The sequence below is a fragment of the Haemorhous mexicanus genome, chromosome 1 (genome assembly GCF_027477595.1).
Source record: "Haemorhous mexicanus isolate bHaeMex1 chromosome 1, bHaeMex1.pri, whole genome shotgun sequence".
In the NCBI taxonomy this organism is placed as follows: domain Eukaryota; kingdom Metazoa; phylum Chordata; class Aves; order Passeriformes; family Fringillidae; genus Haemorhous; species Haemorhous mexicanus.
In genome coordinates this window covers 153,796,038-153,815,355 of record NC_082341.1, presented here as the reverse complement: position 1 = coordinate 153,815,355, position 19,318 = coordinate 153,796,038, and the positions used below count along the sequence as shown (strand labels likewise).

At 42.6% G+C, this 19,318-nt stretch overlaps 2 protein-coding genes across 2 annotated transcripts in view; one reads left to right on the top strand and one right to left on the bottom strand.

The window, feature by feature from the left end:
• AGO2 (argonaute RISC catalytic component 2) overlaps positions 1-14,319 on the top strand; it is a 58,018-nt gene extending 43,699 nt beyond the window's left edge. Inside the window, exons 16-19 of the mRNA XM_059867625.1 lie at positions 418-552; positions 1,317-1,418; positions 1,771-1,970; positions 2,585-14,319. Of these exons, the coding sequence (XP_059723608.1) occupies positions 418-552; positions 1,317-1,418; positions 1,771-1,970; positions 2,585-2,693 (546 nt within the window). The 3' untranslated portion in view covers positions 2,694-14,319. The remainder of the gene's footprint in view (positions 1-417; positions 553-1,316; positions 1,419-1,770; positions 1,971-2,584) is intronic.
• Positions 14,320-16,485: 2,166 nt separating this feature from the next.
• Positions 16,486-18,998, bottom strand: CHRAC1 (chromatin accessibility complex subunit 1). The gene is made up of 3 exons (XM_059867613.1): positions 18,819-18,998; positions 18,079-18,205; positions 16,486-17,329 (listed from the first exon to the last, which is right to left on the bottom strand). Exons 1-3 carry the CDS (start codon positions 18,954-18,956, stop codon positions 17,184-17,186), a joined length of 411 nt encoding a protein of 136 aa, XP_059723596.1. The 5' UTR covers positions 18,957-18,998; the 3' UTR covers positions 16,486-17,183.
• Between the last annotated feature and the right edge of the window lie 320 nt (positions 18,999-19,318).

Sequence of the window (19,318 nt, the reverse complement as noted above, 5' to 3'; positions counted from 1 at the left end):
GACTGCACAAAGCTGGGAAAGAGCAGCTGACCACTTCTGAATTTTATCCCTTGTTCTACTCTGAAAAATAATTAGTGTGTTGTATTCAGCAGCCTAATTAAATGTTCATTTGTATTTGGTAGTTAAGGAGATTTTGACATGAAGGTTATTAGTCTGAGCCTTGTGCTTGGAGCTGAACAAATCTGGAAGCAGCTCTCTCCTGGCTCAGGAAGCTGCTGATGTAATTTGCCCTCATCAAGGGAAGAAATTAAGATTTGGTCCTGAAAGCTTTGATATCTCATTACTCTGAGTGACACTGCCAGAAGGAACATGATAAATTATCTGTGGATAAATGAAAAACATCTGTAGATAAATAAGAGGAATTTGTATGATGGCAATGGTTCATGTTGATCACACCTCTCTCTGTGTGTGGCTCAGGTTCTCCACCACGAGCTGCTGGCTATCAGGGAGGCTTGCATTAAACTGGAGAAGGATTATCAGCCTGGCATCACATTTATAGTGGTGCAGAAAAGGCACCACACCAGACTCTTCTGCACGGATAAAAACGAACGGGTACGTTCTGCTTGGGACCCCAAAGCTCCAGCAGGCAGCCAGCTCACCAGGTCCTGCTCATTTGTGGCACTTTCTGGGTGGAGATCAGACTCCACAAGTCAATTTTTGGTACTTCCTGTGTGAAGAGGAGACTCTTCAAGAGCTGTTGCTGAGAATGGAGAGTTCCTCATGGCAAAGCTCTGCTCACAGATTGGGCTTTCCATGTTCTTTTTCCTTCTGTCAGGCTTCTCTGTGGGAGCACTTGGACCCCACCAGGCTTCAAGGCAATAATGAGCAACTGCCAAAGCTGACATGAAGGTGGTTGTTATATTAATAAATGCTGTGGTTACAGATGTTAAATTGTTTGAAAGTAAAGAGTATTTTGACGTTCTGCTTTGAAGAGATTTTGAGGGAAGAGGTGTCCTGTCTGACAAGGAAGGAATGTCCAGGTATAAACAGGAAAAGTTACTCCTATGCTGTAATGGGAAGGTAAAAAGAATTTGAAAATCCAGTTGCAGGAAATTCTTTCTACATAATTCAGAAAACCAAATCTTTTCAGGTAATATCTAAGAAGATTTTGCAGCTTGTCTCTTTTTTTCTTTCTCTGTAGTAGAGACAATCCAAATTTTCAGTTGGAACAAAATTTCAGTTTTGTACAATCTTTCTTCACTTTGTGCTTTTTATAGATTTTTTTTTGTGTTTGTTTTCCTGGCTATACAGTTGAAAATAATAAAAAAAATCCTTTGTGTTGTACCTCAGTGTCTTTGCATTTCCTGTTTACACAGGTTGGAAAAAGTGGAAACATTCCAGCTGGTACCACAGTGGACACAAAAATCACCCACCCCTCAGAGTTTGACTTCTACCTGTGTAGTCATGCTGGGATTCAGGTAAGGCATTTTGTGTGGCATGGTATCTGTTAATGTTTGTGCTAAAGCTACTTTGTCTGATGGCTTTTTGTCAGACCTGAGGTTTCCAAGATGTAAATGCATTTCAGTTTGATTATTTCATTTCAGAGGTGAAATTTTGAGAAACACAGCCCTATCAAAAAAGGGGAAGGGATTAGTTTGATAGGCAGCAAGGAAGGAGGTTGTTTGCCTTTTAAGGGAAAAACTAGCTGGGGTGTGTAGAACTGCTGCCCGTGGTTTTTGAGGAAGCAGCCATTTCACTGCAGTTCCCAGCAGAGGTTGGAAGCTCAGGAGATGTTTGGGAGTGCTGATGAGCTGTGTGCTCTGGCTCCAGGGAACAAGCAGACCTTCTCACTACCACGTGCTGTGGGATGACAATCGCTTCTCGTCGGACGAGCTGCAGATCCTCACCTACCAGCTGTGCCACACGTACGTGCGCTGCACGCGCTCCGTCTCCATCCCTGCTCCCGCCTACTACGCTCACCTGGTGGCCTTCAGGGCCAGGTACCATCTGGTGGATAAGGAACACGATAGGTGAGTTCAGACCTTTGCAGTTTTGCAGAATTGGAAGGCAGTGGAGCTTGTTAATTCTGGGATCAATGGTGTCCTCAGCAGTTCAAGGGTGGATTTGCTCTCGCTGCTGAAACAAAGCAGAAGATGTTCCTGTACGTGCTGTTTTCTGGTTCAGAACCTCTGTGGTGCTTTAAGGGTAATTAAAGTTTGACCATTCTGTTCAGAAGAAAGTAATGATACAGAAACACATGCAAGGAGAGGCAGATTAAATAGGGTGTCATTATAGGACACAAAACAACACAACACACACACACCGCTGCTCTCAAGGTGAGAAAAGGGGAGTTTATTTTCTGACTCCAACATTTCTAGATTTCCAAAAGTGACAGTGGATTGGAGGGTAAAAGTGCCACCTCTCCAATGACACTGGACAAACCAGCAGTCCATCAAATTTCTCCTCCTTCATAAAAGAATGCAAAACAATAAGTTAATTACGGAAAGTATGTGAGAAAGTTTGTTACAAAAATGTTAACATCAGAAGGCTTAGAAAATCTTAAAAAATCAGGGCGACAGTAGGGTTTCTCTTCCCCCCCCCAACCTGTTGGTTTTTGTTTTCCCCCTCCTCCCTTCTCTTTCAGTGCTGAAGGAAGCCACACTTCTGGCCAGAGCAATGGCAGAGACCACCAAGCACTTGCTAAGGCAGTCCAGGTGCACCAGGACACGCTGCGCACGATGTACTTTGCTTGACATGTTTTAATGTTCAGCGGCTCCGGACAAGGCAGAGTTGGATTCACACCAGACCAGCTGCACTTAGACCAACAGATGCCCCAGCCCAGGGACAGCCAGCAATGAGTGATGCATCTTTGTTCCTTTCTTTCCCATCTGCAAGGAAGCCTTCCGTCCAGAATTTCAGACTTGATCACAAACTGCGTTCTTGTACCAAACCCCACTGTTGTCGGAAATGTGGTTTGCCAAAAATCTCTGAGCTGCTTGCTATAAAACAGACCCAGATTTTATAATTAAATCAAGAGCTGCAATCTCAGGGCTTAGGGAAGAAAAACAAAAAAAACCAAACCAACAACCCAACCCACAAAACTCCTCATTCACTTTGCTGTTCATTGAGTTGGTTTTGATAATTTGGAAAGATCTAATTCATACTAAGGTTTGATGAGCTAAAACGCTGTGAATCAGCTTTTAGTACAAAGGAAAGCAAAGCATTTTTTGAGTATTTATGAAGCCTTGATTATTCTAGATGCATTTACAAAATTTTTATTTTCAAAATAAGAGCGTGACAAAATTCTGGTTTCTAATTGTCTTATAAAGATTATTCTCAGATTATTCTCTGTGTCTAAGGACAAATGTATTTTCTGAAGCTTGTTCTTGAATGTTTTTTATTGTGCTGCATTTTAAAATGTTTTTCATAGACTAAAGATGAGCTTAAAAAAAAAGAGTAAACCTGTACCTAAGCTTTTAATAGCTCCAGTTAGATTGGCAGAAGAAAATGTGCCATTTAAAAAAATTTGTAAAGATTTTTTAAAATCACACTGACAGCTAACTTTAGGATTAGTCATACAGGACTGTGACACTTACTTTCCAAAGTCTCTAAAGAATACGGGTCTGTGGTGATAAATACAGTACAATCCTTTTTCACTGTTGTTTGAGTTAATGTAAATTTTATATATGTTTCACAGTATTAATGTGATAGACTAGATGCTATTATTTATTTTTATTTACTAAGGAGTGCTCATTATACTTCTGTTAACATATCAAGAATGCTTTGAACTTAGAAAGTAAGATCCTTTTTGTGGGGACATTACTCCTCAAATGCAAAAAAAAAAAAATATGCAATCGATGTGGTGAGAGGAGAGAGATGCAGCCAGTGTCTGTTGTAGCTTGGGATTTGCAGAAAGGCTTTTTCAGTGTGCACACAACACAGCAGGTTTTACCTCTGCGGCTCAGACGCACACAAGACCAACATCCTACATTCATTCAAGCACAAAACAATTGTATTTTATTTAAATGTTGAGTAGTGGTGAAGCAGGAGCTCTGCTAGAGGAGAGTGGCTTGCTGGAAGTTAGGCACAAGTCAGAGAATCTATGCAGTAAAGATGAAAATTAGGAAACTGAAGTTTACTTAGGGAGGGAGGTGGAGCTCTCTTCATTATGCATAAGATCCGTAGGAAATGTGAGAGTTTTGCCATTCTCTAAGGAGAAGCATTAATTACAACTGATAATTATGTGACAGATGCTTCTGTTAGTTTGCACACTGGATTCATAAAAACCATAACACACATGTAAACCATTGCACTAATGATGATGCCACGAGCAGGTTTAGGAGAAAATGGAAAAAGCCCAGGAAAGTTGTTTATGCTGACTTGATCTTGTTTGTTTTTCTGTGGGATAAGTGAAATAAGATGCTGAGAGGCAGGTTGGAAAAACCTTCATTCTCCTCCACTGATGGATTTTGCTTTGTCTTTTCCCTTTTCTCCGAGCAGCTGCTCAGTCTCTGTTTGGACACTTTTACCTCTGGCCACTGGGATGGGCAAGTAGCTTTAAGCCATGCAGAGCTCTGGGCCACAGAGCAGGTCAGCTGCAACCAGGTGGTGTTGGATAAGCTAGAAAATGCCCAACCTTTGCTGCATACAGACTTTTTTAGGTACATAATTCCAGTTCAGATCTTCACCTTGTAGCAGTGTGTCGGTTGTCGGTGTTTTGTAGGTGAAATGTAAAACCTGTTAATGGAATAATCATATTTGTACTATTCTAATTGGGTGATTAGGCTGCTGGCTCCCAGTGTCTTCTTTGTCATAGTTCTGTAAATTCAGATTTCTGTAAATTTGAAGCAAATCCTAGGTAGCAGTGTCTGTGTTGCTGTGTGCCAGCGAGGTTGTACCTACCTCCCCTCAAGCACCCCTGAGCTGCAGATCCTCCCCGTGGTGGGTGTGTTGCACTTCTCTGTGTTTCCTTCAGAGCTTTCCTATTTCAGTGAAGATATTCATTTGGCAGAGTTTTATATAAGAATTATTTTTATATGAATTCTTCTTAGCAAATAGGATAAAGATCATCAGTTTTAAGACATCATTTAACTTATTTGCTGTCTGTTATGCAGAGACCTCTTGGATGTGAAATTCATCTCCCCCTCTTTCCATGCAGATCTGGGACAGTGGAATTGTACAGGTGGTCAGATGGGGTGAGGAGGGCAGGATCTGTCTTGACCTTAAATCTCATTTCTGAAGCAGCCTGGGACTGCACTGCATCCTATTTAAGATATTTCCTTTGTGAGAGAAGGAGTTTTAGGCAGGCCCTTCATCTGAGAGTAGCTGTTGTTTGTGCATCCTCTTGGAATGAGCAGAAATTATGTAGCTTTCCTTCCCTAAGTATGAAGAACTTGGGATGTTTATGTGCATTTCAGGACATTTTTACCTTTTACAGACCTTTCTAAGCCTCTAATACTGCTAATTCTTTATGCCTTGTGATTCACAGAAAGACTCCACAACTGGTAAAGGTGTAAAGTAAGTCTGTATTTATTTGGTGATGGGCAAATTAATTTCTAAGCCTCATGTCTCACTTGTGTCTTCCTCCTTTTCCCTCCCACCAGTGGTGAATTAGTGAATAATTTAAAGCATAAAAAAAAAATATTAGGTATATACTTTGTAAAGTACAGCATGCTGGAAGTCCAGCACCTCTCTTTCTGGGAATGTTTTTAACATCAATTACATACTCTAAAATGTCTCCTGTCCAAAAAAAACCTGCCACATACACATAAACTCCTAGAATTATTTTTTATTCTGTACTTCCCACATGTCTGGTGTAGAACAGCAACATCTCAGGTCAGCACAAAGCTCAAGAAGTCTCTGTCTCCCCCAGGCTGCTGGTGGAGAAGTGCCAGCTGAGGTCACAGCTCTTGAGTCTGGGTCACTGTCCAGGTCAGCTCAGCAATAACCAAATTTGTGCCACCCTTGGGCACTTGGGGCATTTTCCAGCCTGTGCAAAGGAGTCCCATGGCACAACCCCCCAAAACAGCATCAGCAAGTGTGAAATGCTCCTCTTGGGAGGTGACAAGTACTGACAAAATACTTAAAAGTTTGTCTTTTTTCCCCTGATGTGCAAAATCTAATGCAATAATGAAGTTTGCTTGGTGGTGGAAATTTCTGCTGCAGTGGCTGAACAGAGTAACCAGTGCACTCCATCTGTTCCAGCCCCCAGGAAACAACTGAGCTGATCCTTAGGAGCAAATGTCCTGTTGGGAAAAGCTGGAAGGAGGTGGATTTGTCTCTGCCTTGATGTGGCATTTAAGACAGCCCTATGCAATTTAACACATGTGTGTGTATGCACTGATGTACAGAGTGAGGTCACTTGTTTTACTAGAGCTCCTTTTTTTGGCTTGGCTTGCTTTAGAATATTTGACTTTGTGAATTACAATCAATGATCTTCCATGTTCCAGAGGCTTTGGCACAGGAATTGCCTTGTTTCTTGATCTGTCAGGTAACAAATCCCTTTGATCTCCATCCAGGCCCCCAGGCAGCATTCCCTGATTGTAAAAGCAAAAAGGTTGTGAAGGTTTGGCTTTAATTCTGCCTCTCTCAATAACTCCTGCAGCCTTTGTTGTAACAGAGTCTTGTTCTTGTTGGATCATTTTTATAACAGAAGACAAGAGGTTTTTCCACCAGGATTATCAAATTAAAACTGCTGGAGAGGAGGTGTGAGGTGTTTAGTTTTTGTTTTTTTTTTTCTGAAAAGATTGAAGTTTCTAAGATGTTTCTAAGTTTTTCTTTCTGACTAAAGTTGTTCATGTATGTGCCCAAAGGCTTTTGGTTAAATAGCAGACTCAGTCAAATAAGCACCTCTGGTGGCATAAATAACCCATAAGGGACTTTTTTTTTAATATATATATCTTTTACTCATTAACTAAACGAATGTAAGAAGAGTTCTCAGTATTTTTCACACTTGAGACCAGTGTAATTAAACTCACTTGTTTTCCTGTTTTTTTTAATGCTCTTCTCCTACCATAGTATCTCTCTTGGTGTGGCTTTCCCCATTCCTAATGCAGGATAGTCCTTTGTTTTTTACTTTTATATTCCATTTGGTCACATGCTTCTTGATGCACACATGCCATCTTTCTTAAGGAAAACTTCAAGTAGAAGGTAATTGCACTGATTGTTGGGTTTTTTAAACTCCCTTTTTACTGTAAGATTTTTTTTTTTTTTTTGCATCTGCTGTAGCTGTTTGAAAATACTGTAAATAGTGCTCTGCACAGCAAGTACTGAAATGCTGGGGATATAACAAGATTCCTTGTTCTATTTTCCAGAATACTGCCATATTTTCCAGTGTTGAGGTGTGAGCTTTGGTGTTAAATGCTGTTAGACTTAGTGTGCATCATGGTGTCAATCCAAGAAGGGCACAGTTTCTGTATCACAGTGGAAATACTTAGAGTTTGTCTGAATTTATAAAACATTCTTCCTTCTCTGCTCAGTGCACATTTCTTCCAGACCACAGAGATGCAGTTTTTCAGCTCTCATTGTGCTCATTGTCTGTGCAAGGTTCAAATGCCAGTTTTGGTATCAGTTTGATGACTGATGGCATTCATGTAATATTTGGATTATCAGATGTAGCTCTCCCAGGTGTTCCTTGCTTGTCTGATTCTTGTGTTGTAGAAGGAGAGTCCATGGATGTGGCAGAATTTAGTGGAATGACAGGGATTTGGGATCCAGTTAGGATGTCTTGCTGTCTGTCCCTGCATGGTGTGGGACTGGGCAGTGCAGAGTTTCAGTGCTCTGAGCTGCCCTTGGATCTCCCATCCATCCATCCATCAGCAATTGCCTTTTGCTTCCAGAACCCTCAGGGACAGGACAGACCCCAACTCCAGCCCCAGTGGCTGATATTGGGGTGCAAACCAGCAGGTTCTGCCTTGTGTTTCTGAGGGTTAATGACTGGAAAGATGCATTTCTGAGAGGGTTTAATCCAGATTGTGTGGGAAGGGGGTGCTGTGTGTGCTTGGTGTGGCACGGAACCTGTTTGATCCCACTTGGTGTCTCAGTTGCTTTGTCAGAGTAGTTTCTTTGAAGTGTTAATTTGAATGTAATTGCTTGGCCAAATCACTACCAAAGTGGGTTGGTGGGAATCTTTAGTTTCAAAGCAGGTGCAGTTCAAGGCTACCTCCTGTATTCCTTCATGGAAGAATTAATTGAAGTGAACTTCCCACTGTGCAGCCAAAATGCTCCCAGAGGGACTGGGCTTGTCCTGGTCTATTCCCTACTGGGCAGTGCCATACTGTGATCCTGGGTGGCTGCTCAGCCTTCCCTCTGTCTTCCAGAGGCATCCCTGTGTACTGAGAGGGTGCCAGACCTGGCAAGTGGCACATCTGGCACATCTGCTTCTGGTCAGGGTCACTCCATAGCAGCAGCTCCCTCTGTGACCTGTCCCTTCACTTGAGTTTCTATACTGTTGTTTCCCAAATGAAAAATGTTTCTGTACTTCACCCGTTGGCCAGAAAATGTCAGGTTTTCTCTGCAAATGACATGAAGGTGCTTGAAATACATTTTGAGTCTGAGGCAAAAAAATATGTATTGGATTATTTTTTCAGTGTGTTTTTAGGTAAGGTGACATGCAACTGTAAGAATGAAAATACTTTATTCCCTGCTCAGAAAATAATAAACATTAAAATGTGGGGAAAAAACCCAAACCAGAACACCAAAAACCAGCCCCAAACCTGAGTATGTTCATCTTGGGACAGTTTGGTGTCAGTTCTGTGCAAAGGCTTGGCCAAAACTCAACCTTGACATCAGTGCATGTGGACTGAGGGTACTTTAGGTGACCTGAAATGAAACTGTAGAAAACTGTCTTAATGCATCAGATTTTGTTTTCAGTTATTCCGGACAATTATCTCAGAACAAACCACTCTGCTGACAGAAATACCTGTTGGAGCACAGTGTGCTGGTGTGGTTTCATAGCAGTGTTAAAGTTGGTTTTTATTTATAAGTAACTGGGCTTTCTGCTGTGGATTTTGGCCTGTCAGAGTGAGTTTTCTGAGATTCTGTGCTCCCTGTGATTTCCTTCCCCCAATCTCTGGGTCTAGATACTAATGAAGCTCATCCATGGCAGGAGGATTGCTTGTGTCCTGACTTTGTGGAACCAGATTTTGCAAGTGACTGAATAAACCATTCTAAACCAGCTCATTGATAACTGAACATGGTAAAATCCTGTCAGTTTGGTTCAGTTCTCAGTCATGATTTAACAAAGGCCCCCCAAAAGTGTGAAGGGCGGGGTTAGTGGCTGCTTTGGAGGAGATGTTTCACTACATTGTGCACTGCAGATCGAGGACACTATTGCTGGCAGGGCTTGCACTGTGCAGAGGTGCTGAACAGCTCCTCTGTCATTGGTGGGAGCAGAGTTTTGTGTTTTCCAGACAAGGCAGACCCAGGATCATCAGGAAGTTTGGGGAGTGAAGGAGCTCCACGCTGGTGCTGCTCATGCCCTAGAGGAGAGAAACTCTGGGTACCTCAAGCCTTGGGGAAATGAAAGAGGAAGTGAGGGGAGACATTTCTTTCAAAATTGCCAATTTAAGCACTTGGTAAGGTGACAGTTTAATTCTTAGTTTTCCTTCTGGCTTCTCTGCAAGTGAAATCCTGCACCCTGCACCCAGCTGCTGGCCCCATCCCAGAAGGGGAAGGCTGCAGGGCCTGAGCTCCCTGAGTTGATTTCTGGTGTTGGGGAGCTCTCACTTGGCTGGGGTTGGGCCAGGGGGGCTGCTGGATCTGGAGGGACGAGAGGTTGGCAGGAGTTCATTGTAGGAGTTCTGCAAGTGGCAGCCCTGCAAACCCACAGCACCAGCTGCAGGCTGTGGCTGCTCCTTCCTCCCACCTAAATATCCCCAAAAAAGCAATTCCTTAGGATTTGTCCATGCACTGCCTCAGCAGATCCAGTGTAAACCTGCTGGGGCTGCTCTTCACAACCAACCTCCCTGAGGCTCCCTGAGGAGCCTTGGCTTGCATGGCAGTCTGTGTCAAAGGGAATAATCCTCTCCACAGGGCTCTCAGGAGTGCACAGGTTTTAGTTATGTTTTTCCCCCACATTTTGGATGTGCTGTTGAACTTTGAACCATGGACTTTGTTATTTTTTTTCTCCCTTCTTTAAGCACAACTAAACACCTGCTGGAACAGAGCTGCTCTCTGCTCATCAGCAGGGATTGCAGATGCTGTCTGACCCGGGAGCAAGCCTAGGAGTTGTCCCCAAAATATAAATTTAAACTTTTCTGGTCATTTTATAGGGTTTTTTGGGTGTGCTTGGCAAGCATGAATGGTGAACAGGTCAGCAGGCAAGCCTGGGAGTCTCTGATCCCCTGGCTGGTGCTGTTTGTGTTTGCTTTGTTAGCTTAGATTTCCTGTCAGAAAAAAAAAAAAAGTGGATTCTTTTCTGTATTTATCAGCTTTTCCTGGTTTTAAAGCCATGAACAGAGGAAGCTTCAGTCATGCTGGTTTTTGTGAAATTCCCATTTTTGCCTGATATGTACTGGACTCAAAGCAGATCCTGTCTGGGCTTTATGGGCACCCCAAAGCTTCAGCTGCTGGGGGTTGGGTCAGACCTCTCATGTACCAACATAAGATGCAGTGAATTTTGTTTCTAGATTTCACCAAAGTTAAGTTCTGCATCAACTGTGCTCAAACCTCACTGTTTTATAGCTCTGCTTCTATGCTATTAAAAAACCAAGGATTTGATCCAAAGTCTGTCATTCCTGCTAGATTTTCTTGTGAAACTTAAAGACTGAGCTCTTCAACTGCTCATCTCATTTACAAATGACAACTTCATAACTGCATTTTAAAGAAACTAAGAGGAAAAAAACAAAACCAAAAAACCCATCAAAAACCATTAAGGAGTAAGTTTTACATTTTTCTTGGAAAATCAAATTTTCAATGAGGTGCAATGAGGAATTACATCTGGCAAAGTTCTGTGCCATCCTGAAGAGTGTTACCACTTCTTTTCTGTAATTTGTTGATAAAGCTTAGTAGATTTTTTGGATCTGTTTGTGTCCCTTTCTGTGTGTGTGCACACATGTGTGACAGGACAGGAGACAGTGTATAGGCTGTCTGTAAGAGATACCAAGGCAGTATTTGGCTGGAAATAACAAGCACAATTTCCCTGGCTTTTGCAGTATTTTATTGTACAATCACAAAGATTTCAGCATTTAGGGCAGTTGATAAGTAAAGATCCAGCCCCAGATTTCTGTGCAGTGGAGTGGTGGACTTGATCCTGGGAGGGCAAGATGGAAAACAGAATGTACTGATTAAATTTTTTTTTTTTTGCTTTAATTTTGGTACATTGCAAAATTAACTGACTTTATCTTTTAAGGTTTTAATCTTTTAATAGTTTCAAAAATTCTTTTAAAATTATTTTTTATAAAATAACTGAAAAAAAAGAACCAAAAATCAATCCAGAAGCTTCATATTGTAAATGTTCCCTCCAATCAAAATGTTTTTGTGACCATTTAAAGTTTGTTTGTTGTTTTTTTTTTTCTGAGGAAAAAAGAAAGCTATGATGTTAAGGTTGTTCCAAGTGGTACTAAATGTGTGTTGAGTAGTGTTGTGTGTGTGTTGCATCTCTGTGCAACTCTCTCGTGCTTGCAGTATAGAAATGATTGGTGCTGGCTGGGTGAGAGTAGCACTTGTAATGCAAAACCAGGCCCAGAATTCCCCTCAGCTGATCTGCAGGGCATCCCTGGCACTGCAGGGTTTGCCATGGAGGTTGTGGCATCACTTGGCAGTGCTGGGGGGTCACGGGGGGTGGAGCTCACCCATTGCTTCTCTCGCTGCCCTAGCTGAGCGCTTGTGTGATGCTGTGTGGCCACGCCACTTTAAACTAAGCCTTAACTAAATGATAAATGTGTCAGATTCCTCTCTCAGAGTATGCAAAAATACTGTTTAACTACAGGAGGATGTTCCTGTAGAGCTTCAGTGTTAGCCAAGGCAGTCTCCTGATGTGAGAAACAAGGGACACCTGTAGCTGTCTGTACTGTGATGCCTCTTTGGGTGCTGGCTGTCACAGGCTCTCGGGCAGTCCTCTGGCAGCTGACCCCAAACAGGCTTTCCCAAATCCCAGCTTTTTGTTGTTCTTGTTGTCAGACCTATTCTCATTCCTCCCCCTGCCAGCAAATCTCTGCCTGAAGGAGGATTGTGATTTAACACTTCAAATTTTACATCCCAGAAAAAGCCATTCTTGAATTCCGTGCTTGCTTTCGGGTAGGTGCCATTGCTTCCACTTCATATGACTGACATAGGATCCTTAAAACATTTTAAATAGAGGCAAAAAAAAAAAAAAGTGTTGGGGACCCAGCTTGCTTTTATTTTATTTTTTTTCCAATTTGGATCTACCTCATGTAACCAGTTGGGTGCTAATTACTCAAATTGTCAAGGAGATTTGGCAAAGGTGACCAAACCGACCCCATCCGCGGCCCAAACCCTCAGGTTTCTTGTTCTGAAACAACAATCTTGGTTTTGAGTTCTATTCTTTGTGCCTTTGTGTTTTTTCTCCCCAGTGCACAACAATCAAAACTCATCTTCCTGATTAAAAACAGCAGATGATTTTTAACTGGGCCACAAAAAACTGAATTTGAAAATATTTTTTGGTGTAGCAAGTTGTAAAATCATGTATCACAGCTGACCTAGGCAAAGAGAAATACCCAATAAAGAAGGTTTTGGAAATGTTTAATCCTGACCCCAGATCTCTCCATCTCTGTCTCTATATATGCACATAGCACACGACTTTGTGTATGTGTACATATATAAATATAAAATGAAGGGATACACGTGTAGGGGTGAGGGAATAAAACATCATTGACTTTTCCACAGTTTTGTATGTGACAGTTTACAGCTATGTGTAAGTTTTTTCTACTACGTGAACCTTTTTTACTCAAAAAGAATTCCTTTTTGGAAAGCTTTAAGTTGTGATATGCTATCATTTTTTGAAGTTTAAAAAATTTTTTAAAAATCCACTATTTACCAGTACCTACTACAGAGGGGGAATCTTTGCTGTAAAATCGTATTTAGTTTAAATATTAAAAGAAAAAAAAATCTATATATGGGATTGTAAAAGTGCATTCCATCATGGCAGGACTCCCCAGCTGTTTCCTAAGGCTTTCTGTTGCAGAGAGACTCAAGCAAAAGGAAAATGCCTCTGTTCAGTGTTTTTATAAAACTGCTCCATCAGGTCTAGACTTAAGCTATATTTTCTAAAGCCTAATCATCCTTTAATATGCTGCAGATAAATGATCAGCATGGTTGCACTTTCTCAGTAATAATGTTTGCCCTGCAATTGGCTCGTGATAAGGACTTTAGTTTTTTAACAAAACCAATCGTACTTTGGGCAGAAGGTAATATTTATAGAGGTACCTCAAGATAAAAAAATAAAAAGAGCCTGAATATGCTGCATTTTGTTTCTTTAACATTTTTCATGTAGCATTTGTTTGCTTTTCTGGTTTTTTAGGAGACGACTTAGCTACCTGTTTGCTTTGGGGGACCCCAGTAGTGTTTTAGGCCGTTGTTTTCTCTGGATCTCGCAGAATGTAGTATCCTGCCTTGGGATCATGCAGGAGTTTGGGGTGGGATGTGCCCTGCAGTGTGTACACACGGGGAGGGGGACCATGGAAATTTGCTTTATAGACTTCAGAAAAGGAGGAAAAGGATACTATATTCCTAAAACAGACAATACATGTTCCTAATTCCTAATTATGGTTTGTGGGGTTTATTCGGCTCGTTCTGCTTTCTTGACTCTTTTCTCAAATACGAGTGTGGAAAGGGGCAGTTGATTAATGGGGGCACACAGTGACCAAACCTGTCCCACTGGTGGGTATTTTGGGGGTGATTCCCCAAATCCATGGGTAAGAGCAGTACCCCACGTTGGAGCAGGATCCTCCTGTTCTCTGCCTGCTCCCTACTGCAGGTCCACCCTCTACTCCTTCATTTCCGAGTCAGTGAAAATCTAAAAATGTGCAGAGATGGGGAATTTTTGTTGAGAACTGTTGAAGGAAGCTTCAAAGGCTGTGAAATTGAGCATTTATTGTCATGTTTTTAAGCTTAGGTGGGTCCTTTTCCAAGTTTGTTTTACAGCTTGCAAGGTAAAATAGTTTGCACTACTTTTGCAATAAACTCATGAAAAACCTAACAGGTTCTGTTCTGGTTTCTTACTGTATATATACAACTAATACTAAAGATTTAGCATAGTGTTTTTCACCTCAAAACATAAGACTTGTAACAAGCTCAGAATGCTGTAATTCCTGACAAAATAATGATGTGAATGATATTTTATAAAGTTATTTTGTATGGTGTCGATTTTGTTTTGCCGCATAGAATGTCAATAAAATAAAATTCCTCATCTTTACAAGATACTGTTTGATGTCTTTTCATTTAATATTTGGCCATTTTCTGCAGTTACTTGTGCACTGTGAGACTTTGCCAAAATCTCTGGTCCATGGCCCTCCCTTGCATTTCTCCCCGTGTTTGTGTTTGGATGTTTCCCTGTGCTTCCACCCTCTCTGTGCCCAGCCAGGCCCAATCCATGCTGCTTTAACTGCTTACAAGTTGTAATCATGGAATTCTTTTGGGAAGATGAACATTTTGGAAACCACATGCCTGAAATCATGCTTGAAATTCCTTTTTTTTTTTTTTCTTTCTAAGTGAATCCCTACAGTGATCAATTGTTAAATGAAGAAAATGTAGCACCTGGTGGTGACTATAAAGCATCCAACAGAATTGCAAGGATGCCCAGGAGCTTCCTTTGGGAGCCCAACCCTGCAAACACAGATTGGTTTTACTCAGTAATATGAAATACTGTCAGAGCTGTCTCTTCCCTTTATTTTTTCCATTGTTTTTTGAAACACCACTTTGAATTGGATGAGGTTTTGCTCTGGGTCAGGCTCTTGGGGAAAACAAATAACCCTTCACTGGTTTGATGGCAATGAGCTTTGGCAGCTGCAGGGCCGTGGAGAGGCCTGTGGCAAATTTTGGCAGCTCTGAAGTTCCCACCGAGGATTCTGGCTGAATGAATCCAGAAGGGTGGGCACATTCTTCTGGGCTCAGGAATTCACAGAATATGTTCATCATCCCACAGGAAACTTCTGAGAGGGATGAAATGTGGTGATTTGTACTTAGTAACCACAGTTCTTTTGCCATTTTGGCAAGTTTAGGAAACTTCATGTCTTTTGAGCAGCACTGGATGGGGTGGGGAAGGGTCTCACAAGCCGGTATTGTGGGGGGAAAAAACAATAGAAACATGTCTGTAATAATAATAATTAATCCAAAAGTGTCCCCTGGCCTGGGTTCCACTGCCTAAAATCCCACAACACCTTAAACAGGTCAAGACACTTGGTCACTTTTGAGGAAGCTCCTGTTAAATGATGCAGTTTGCACAGAGGGAGAAAAGAGGATTAAAAAGCTCAAGGGTTGAGGTACAGACAGCGAGGTCACTGAAAAGCTGCTGTACTGGGCAAAGCAGATGTGACTGGAGGGAAAAGGATATAATTTAATGACAAATTAGGTGGAATTAGGTGAGAAATTAAATCAAAAACTAAAACACCTTCTACCCCTTTCCCAGTCCCTTTTCCCCCTCTCCCTCCTGCCTCCTTTCCCCAGGGTGCAGGGATGGGGCTGTGGTCAGACCCCTGCCAGGGCTGTTTGGGGATGTTCCTCTCTCTGGTTGTGACCCACCCATGGTTCAGGTATTTGCTTGTTGCCCTTGTCCCTGTTTCTGCACTGTAAAATTTTGTGCTGGTGAATCTTTTTTTTCTTTCTCAAAAAACTGGCACCCCCTCCCCTCCAAACAGCACTCCACACTCGAGTTTTCCACCCATCTCCATGCACTTTTAATTAAAAAAAAAAAAAACAAACCAAACCAAACAAACAAACAAAAACACCAAAAAAAAAAAAAAAAAAAAAAAAACAAAAAAAGCACAAACCAACTCTTGGAACAATGGTTTAGTTCTGCCTTTACCCACTTGGGAATTTCCCCAGGGATCCAGCCCCACTCAGCACTCACTGCAGCATTCCTGGTACAATATGATTTCATTTATGGCAACTTCAGGAAAATTTCTTACAGTGCAGCATCCTCTGATCTGTTAAAACATCAGGAGCATTTCTGGTGTGGCTCAGTAGCTCTGCCAGTCCCTGACCCTACCTGCCTAAGCTCCACTTGGCTTTCTTAGAATACAGAATGTGCCGGATTGTGGAGATGCTGGAGCTCCCTGCTGTGTTTTAAGAGAAGTTGAGTGTGGTTGTGCCTTCAATCCAAGAGAAATTGTTCAGCTGTTCAGTTCTGGTTAACTCTTAACCATGCCCTCCATATTAGGCTGTTCCTTGAGATAAATTCCTGGCTGATTGGCTGCCCAGCTTTTTTGGAGTGGGAGGTTTTTAATTACCTGTTAACATTCCCTTGCTTACCTGGGGCATTTTTCACCCCTGGGGACAGATCTTGGTCACTTCTCTCTCTCAGACACTGCCACACTGAGCACATGTGTGACTGAAACTAGAAAGAACTACAGGAGGTTTCTGCATCCATTGTCAAGTTTTCATACAAAACATTTATTTAAAAAAGTTGCAGGTAAAGTTCTACACAGGATGGTTGCCATTTCTGTAGTAAAAAAAGAAAAGCAAACCAAATCCAAATGAAAAATCCATCTCTGTCACTCACATGGTAAAGAGCTGCTCTTTCTCAAAAACCCACAATTAGCAGACTTCAATGTGCATTTTGGCAAGAGAAACTGCAGAAGTGGAGTTCATTCAAGAATGGGGTTCTGGATGCACATATTTACATAATTTTCTACCCCATTTACCACCACAGCTCCAGAACCACCATTAGCTCATTAGCTCTTGGCATAGATCTTCTCCTCTCCCATTTGGGTCCCCACATGGCTGCTTTTACAGACAACTTTTTAATGGTCCACTTTTGGAGCTTTTGAACTGAAAGCTGCCTGTAAGAAATTTTAAATTTGGGTAATGATTGTCTGACAAAGTCATTTCAAATCATCTGACCAAGCTCTGCTGTCAGGTTTGCACTGTCTCTTCCTACCCCACTGTGTTTCTGAGGGAAGAATTCCATTCTCCAACGAGTATAAAGTTCAATTTCTAAACTTCTTAAAGCAAAAGCAGATGGCTCAGTGTAAAAATACATCCAGCATCTGGATTCTCAGTCACAAAAATAACATCCTTTATACAATAGAAAAATGGATCAACTATGAAACAATTCCTCATTGGCCTTAAGATCCAACACTGTCACCAACAGCTTTGTCTTCATCCTCTTCCTCCTCAGCCTCATCTTCGTCTTCCCTCACTTCTCCATCTCGCTTCTCCTTTTCAAGCATTTTTAGGTATTTGCTAGCTAGGATCTTCTTTGGCAAGATATCTGCAAGGCAGAATTGTTGTTTTTATTGTCAATTTGAATACTTGCATTGCCTTGTTAATCCTGTTGCATCCAAACCACTAAAGAAATGAAGTAAAAAAGAAATATTACTATTTTTAACAAATCTTAGGTGAATAACCAGGTAAGTCAGCCTGACCCACACAATGCTGTAAAAGTAGGAGGGAGTTACCCACTTATGGTACAAGTAACCAAAGATAAGGACTCTATTTCATGACTGATTACTGGCAACTTTTAATGTCTGCTGATGTAAATTATTTGCTGTAAAACAGAGAGGTCAACTGCCTTAGATCCAATGAACCATTAATATAAAATCCAAGTATCAGTAAAAACGTGTGTGTGTATCTATAAGCATAGGGGGACCATATGATGAAGCTTCTTTTCTCAAAACTTATATTCCTATGTGTCATTTTTGGTCCACATAACTTCTCACCTAAAGATGTGCAATGATCTTTCACAAGCAAAAAGCTTTCAGATGGAACTGCTGGAATTTAGGAAATGCTTAAGGCAATATCCTGAGAAGTGTATACAGTGTAACTGTATAATTTAGAGGCAGCAGAAAAATCTCCATTCACAAAGAAATGTTTCTAGGGAAGTAGTTTATGAGTTCCAGCTGAATGATAAGCGGGAGATCAACAACCAGTAGGAGAACTGGGCCCTCACAAAACAGAGCATTAAGAGCAAGATTTCATTTTCCAAAGCAGACACTGGATTTACCCTTGTGTTAGCAATACCTGCAAGGAACTGAAAGGTCTCACACTCTTCTGCTGTATGAGACAAGTCAGTGTATGTCAGAGCGTTCTTCTCCTTCCCTCTGCCATGTTTGTAGGAGTATGTAGCCAAATACTGAACAAAAAGCTCCTAAAACATTAAAACAAAACTGCATAGTCAGACTAAGAATTCAAACATATCATTGATTCCTATCTAAAGGCAGAAGCACTGTATTTAACTGCACATACACTGGGCACTCAGTGCAGAGACTCATTAAATTTCAGTACCTGAAAGGAGTCTACAGGAAAGATGGAGGAAGACTATTTACAAGGGCATGTAGTGATAAGACAAATGGGAATGGCTTCAAACTGACAGAGAGTAAGTTTAGATCAGATATTAGGAAGAAATTCTTCCCTGGGAGGGTGGTGAGGCCCTGGCATAGGTTGTCCAGAGAAGCTGTGGCCGCCCCATCCCTGGAAGTGTTCAAGGCCAAGTTGGAGCAACCTGGGACAGTGGAAGGTGTCCCTGGCCACGGTAGGGGTTTGGAAATAAATGATCTTTCAGATTCCTTCCAACACAAACCATTCTGTGATTCTAGACTCGGGGCACCTTTAAGGTCAGCGCCGCCTCGGGATGCGGACAGACAAGGGGAGCGGGAGCCCGGCCCGGGGCCGCGGGAGCGCTCCGAGGGCAGAGGCCCCTCAGCCGGGGACGGGGAGGCGCGGGGGGCCCGAGGGCAGGGCAGGGCAGGGCGAGCCGGTACCGTGGCCTTGGCGGTGAGGAAGAGCGCGTCCTGGTTGATGCTGGAGACCTCCGGGGAGCTCTTCATGATGACGCGGATCCGCGACAGGGGCAGCGACACCAGACGGTTCTCGGTGCCGCTCAGCCGCGCCGTCGCCATCTCAGCCCGTCCCAGCCGCAGCGAGGGCACGGCCCGCCGGGAGCTGTAGGCGGCGGCTGCCGGGACTACAGCTCCCTACAGCACCGGGACCCGCTTGCAGCCGGGACTACAGCTCCCTAAAGCACCGGGAGCCGCCCGCAGCCGGGACTACAGCTCCCTACAGCTCCCTACAGCACCGAGACCCGCCTGCAGCCGGGACTACAGCTCCCTACAGCACCGGGAGCCGCCCGGAGCCGGGACTACAGCTCCCTACAGCACCGGGAGCCGCCCGCAGCCCGGACTACAGCTCCCTACAGCACCGAGACCCGCTTGCAGCCGGGACTACAGCTCCCTACAGCACCGGGAGCCGCCCGCAGCCGGGA

Coding starts and splice junctions, on each gene's coding strand:
- CHRAC1 (XM_059867613.1), bottom strand. CDS start 18,956: ATGGCGACGGCGCGGCTGAGCGGCACCGAGAACCGTCTGGTGTCGCTG. Junction 18,206..18,818: donor TCCTCACCGCCAAGGCCACG/GTACCGGCTCGC, acceptor TTAATGTTTTAG/GAGCTTTTTGTTCAGTATTT. Junction 17,330..18,078: donor GACCTTTCAGTTCCTTGCAG/GTATTGCTAACA, acceptor TCTGCCTTGCAG/ATATCTTGCCAAAGAAGATC.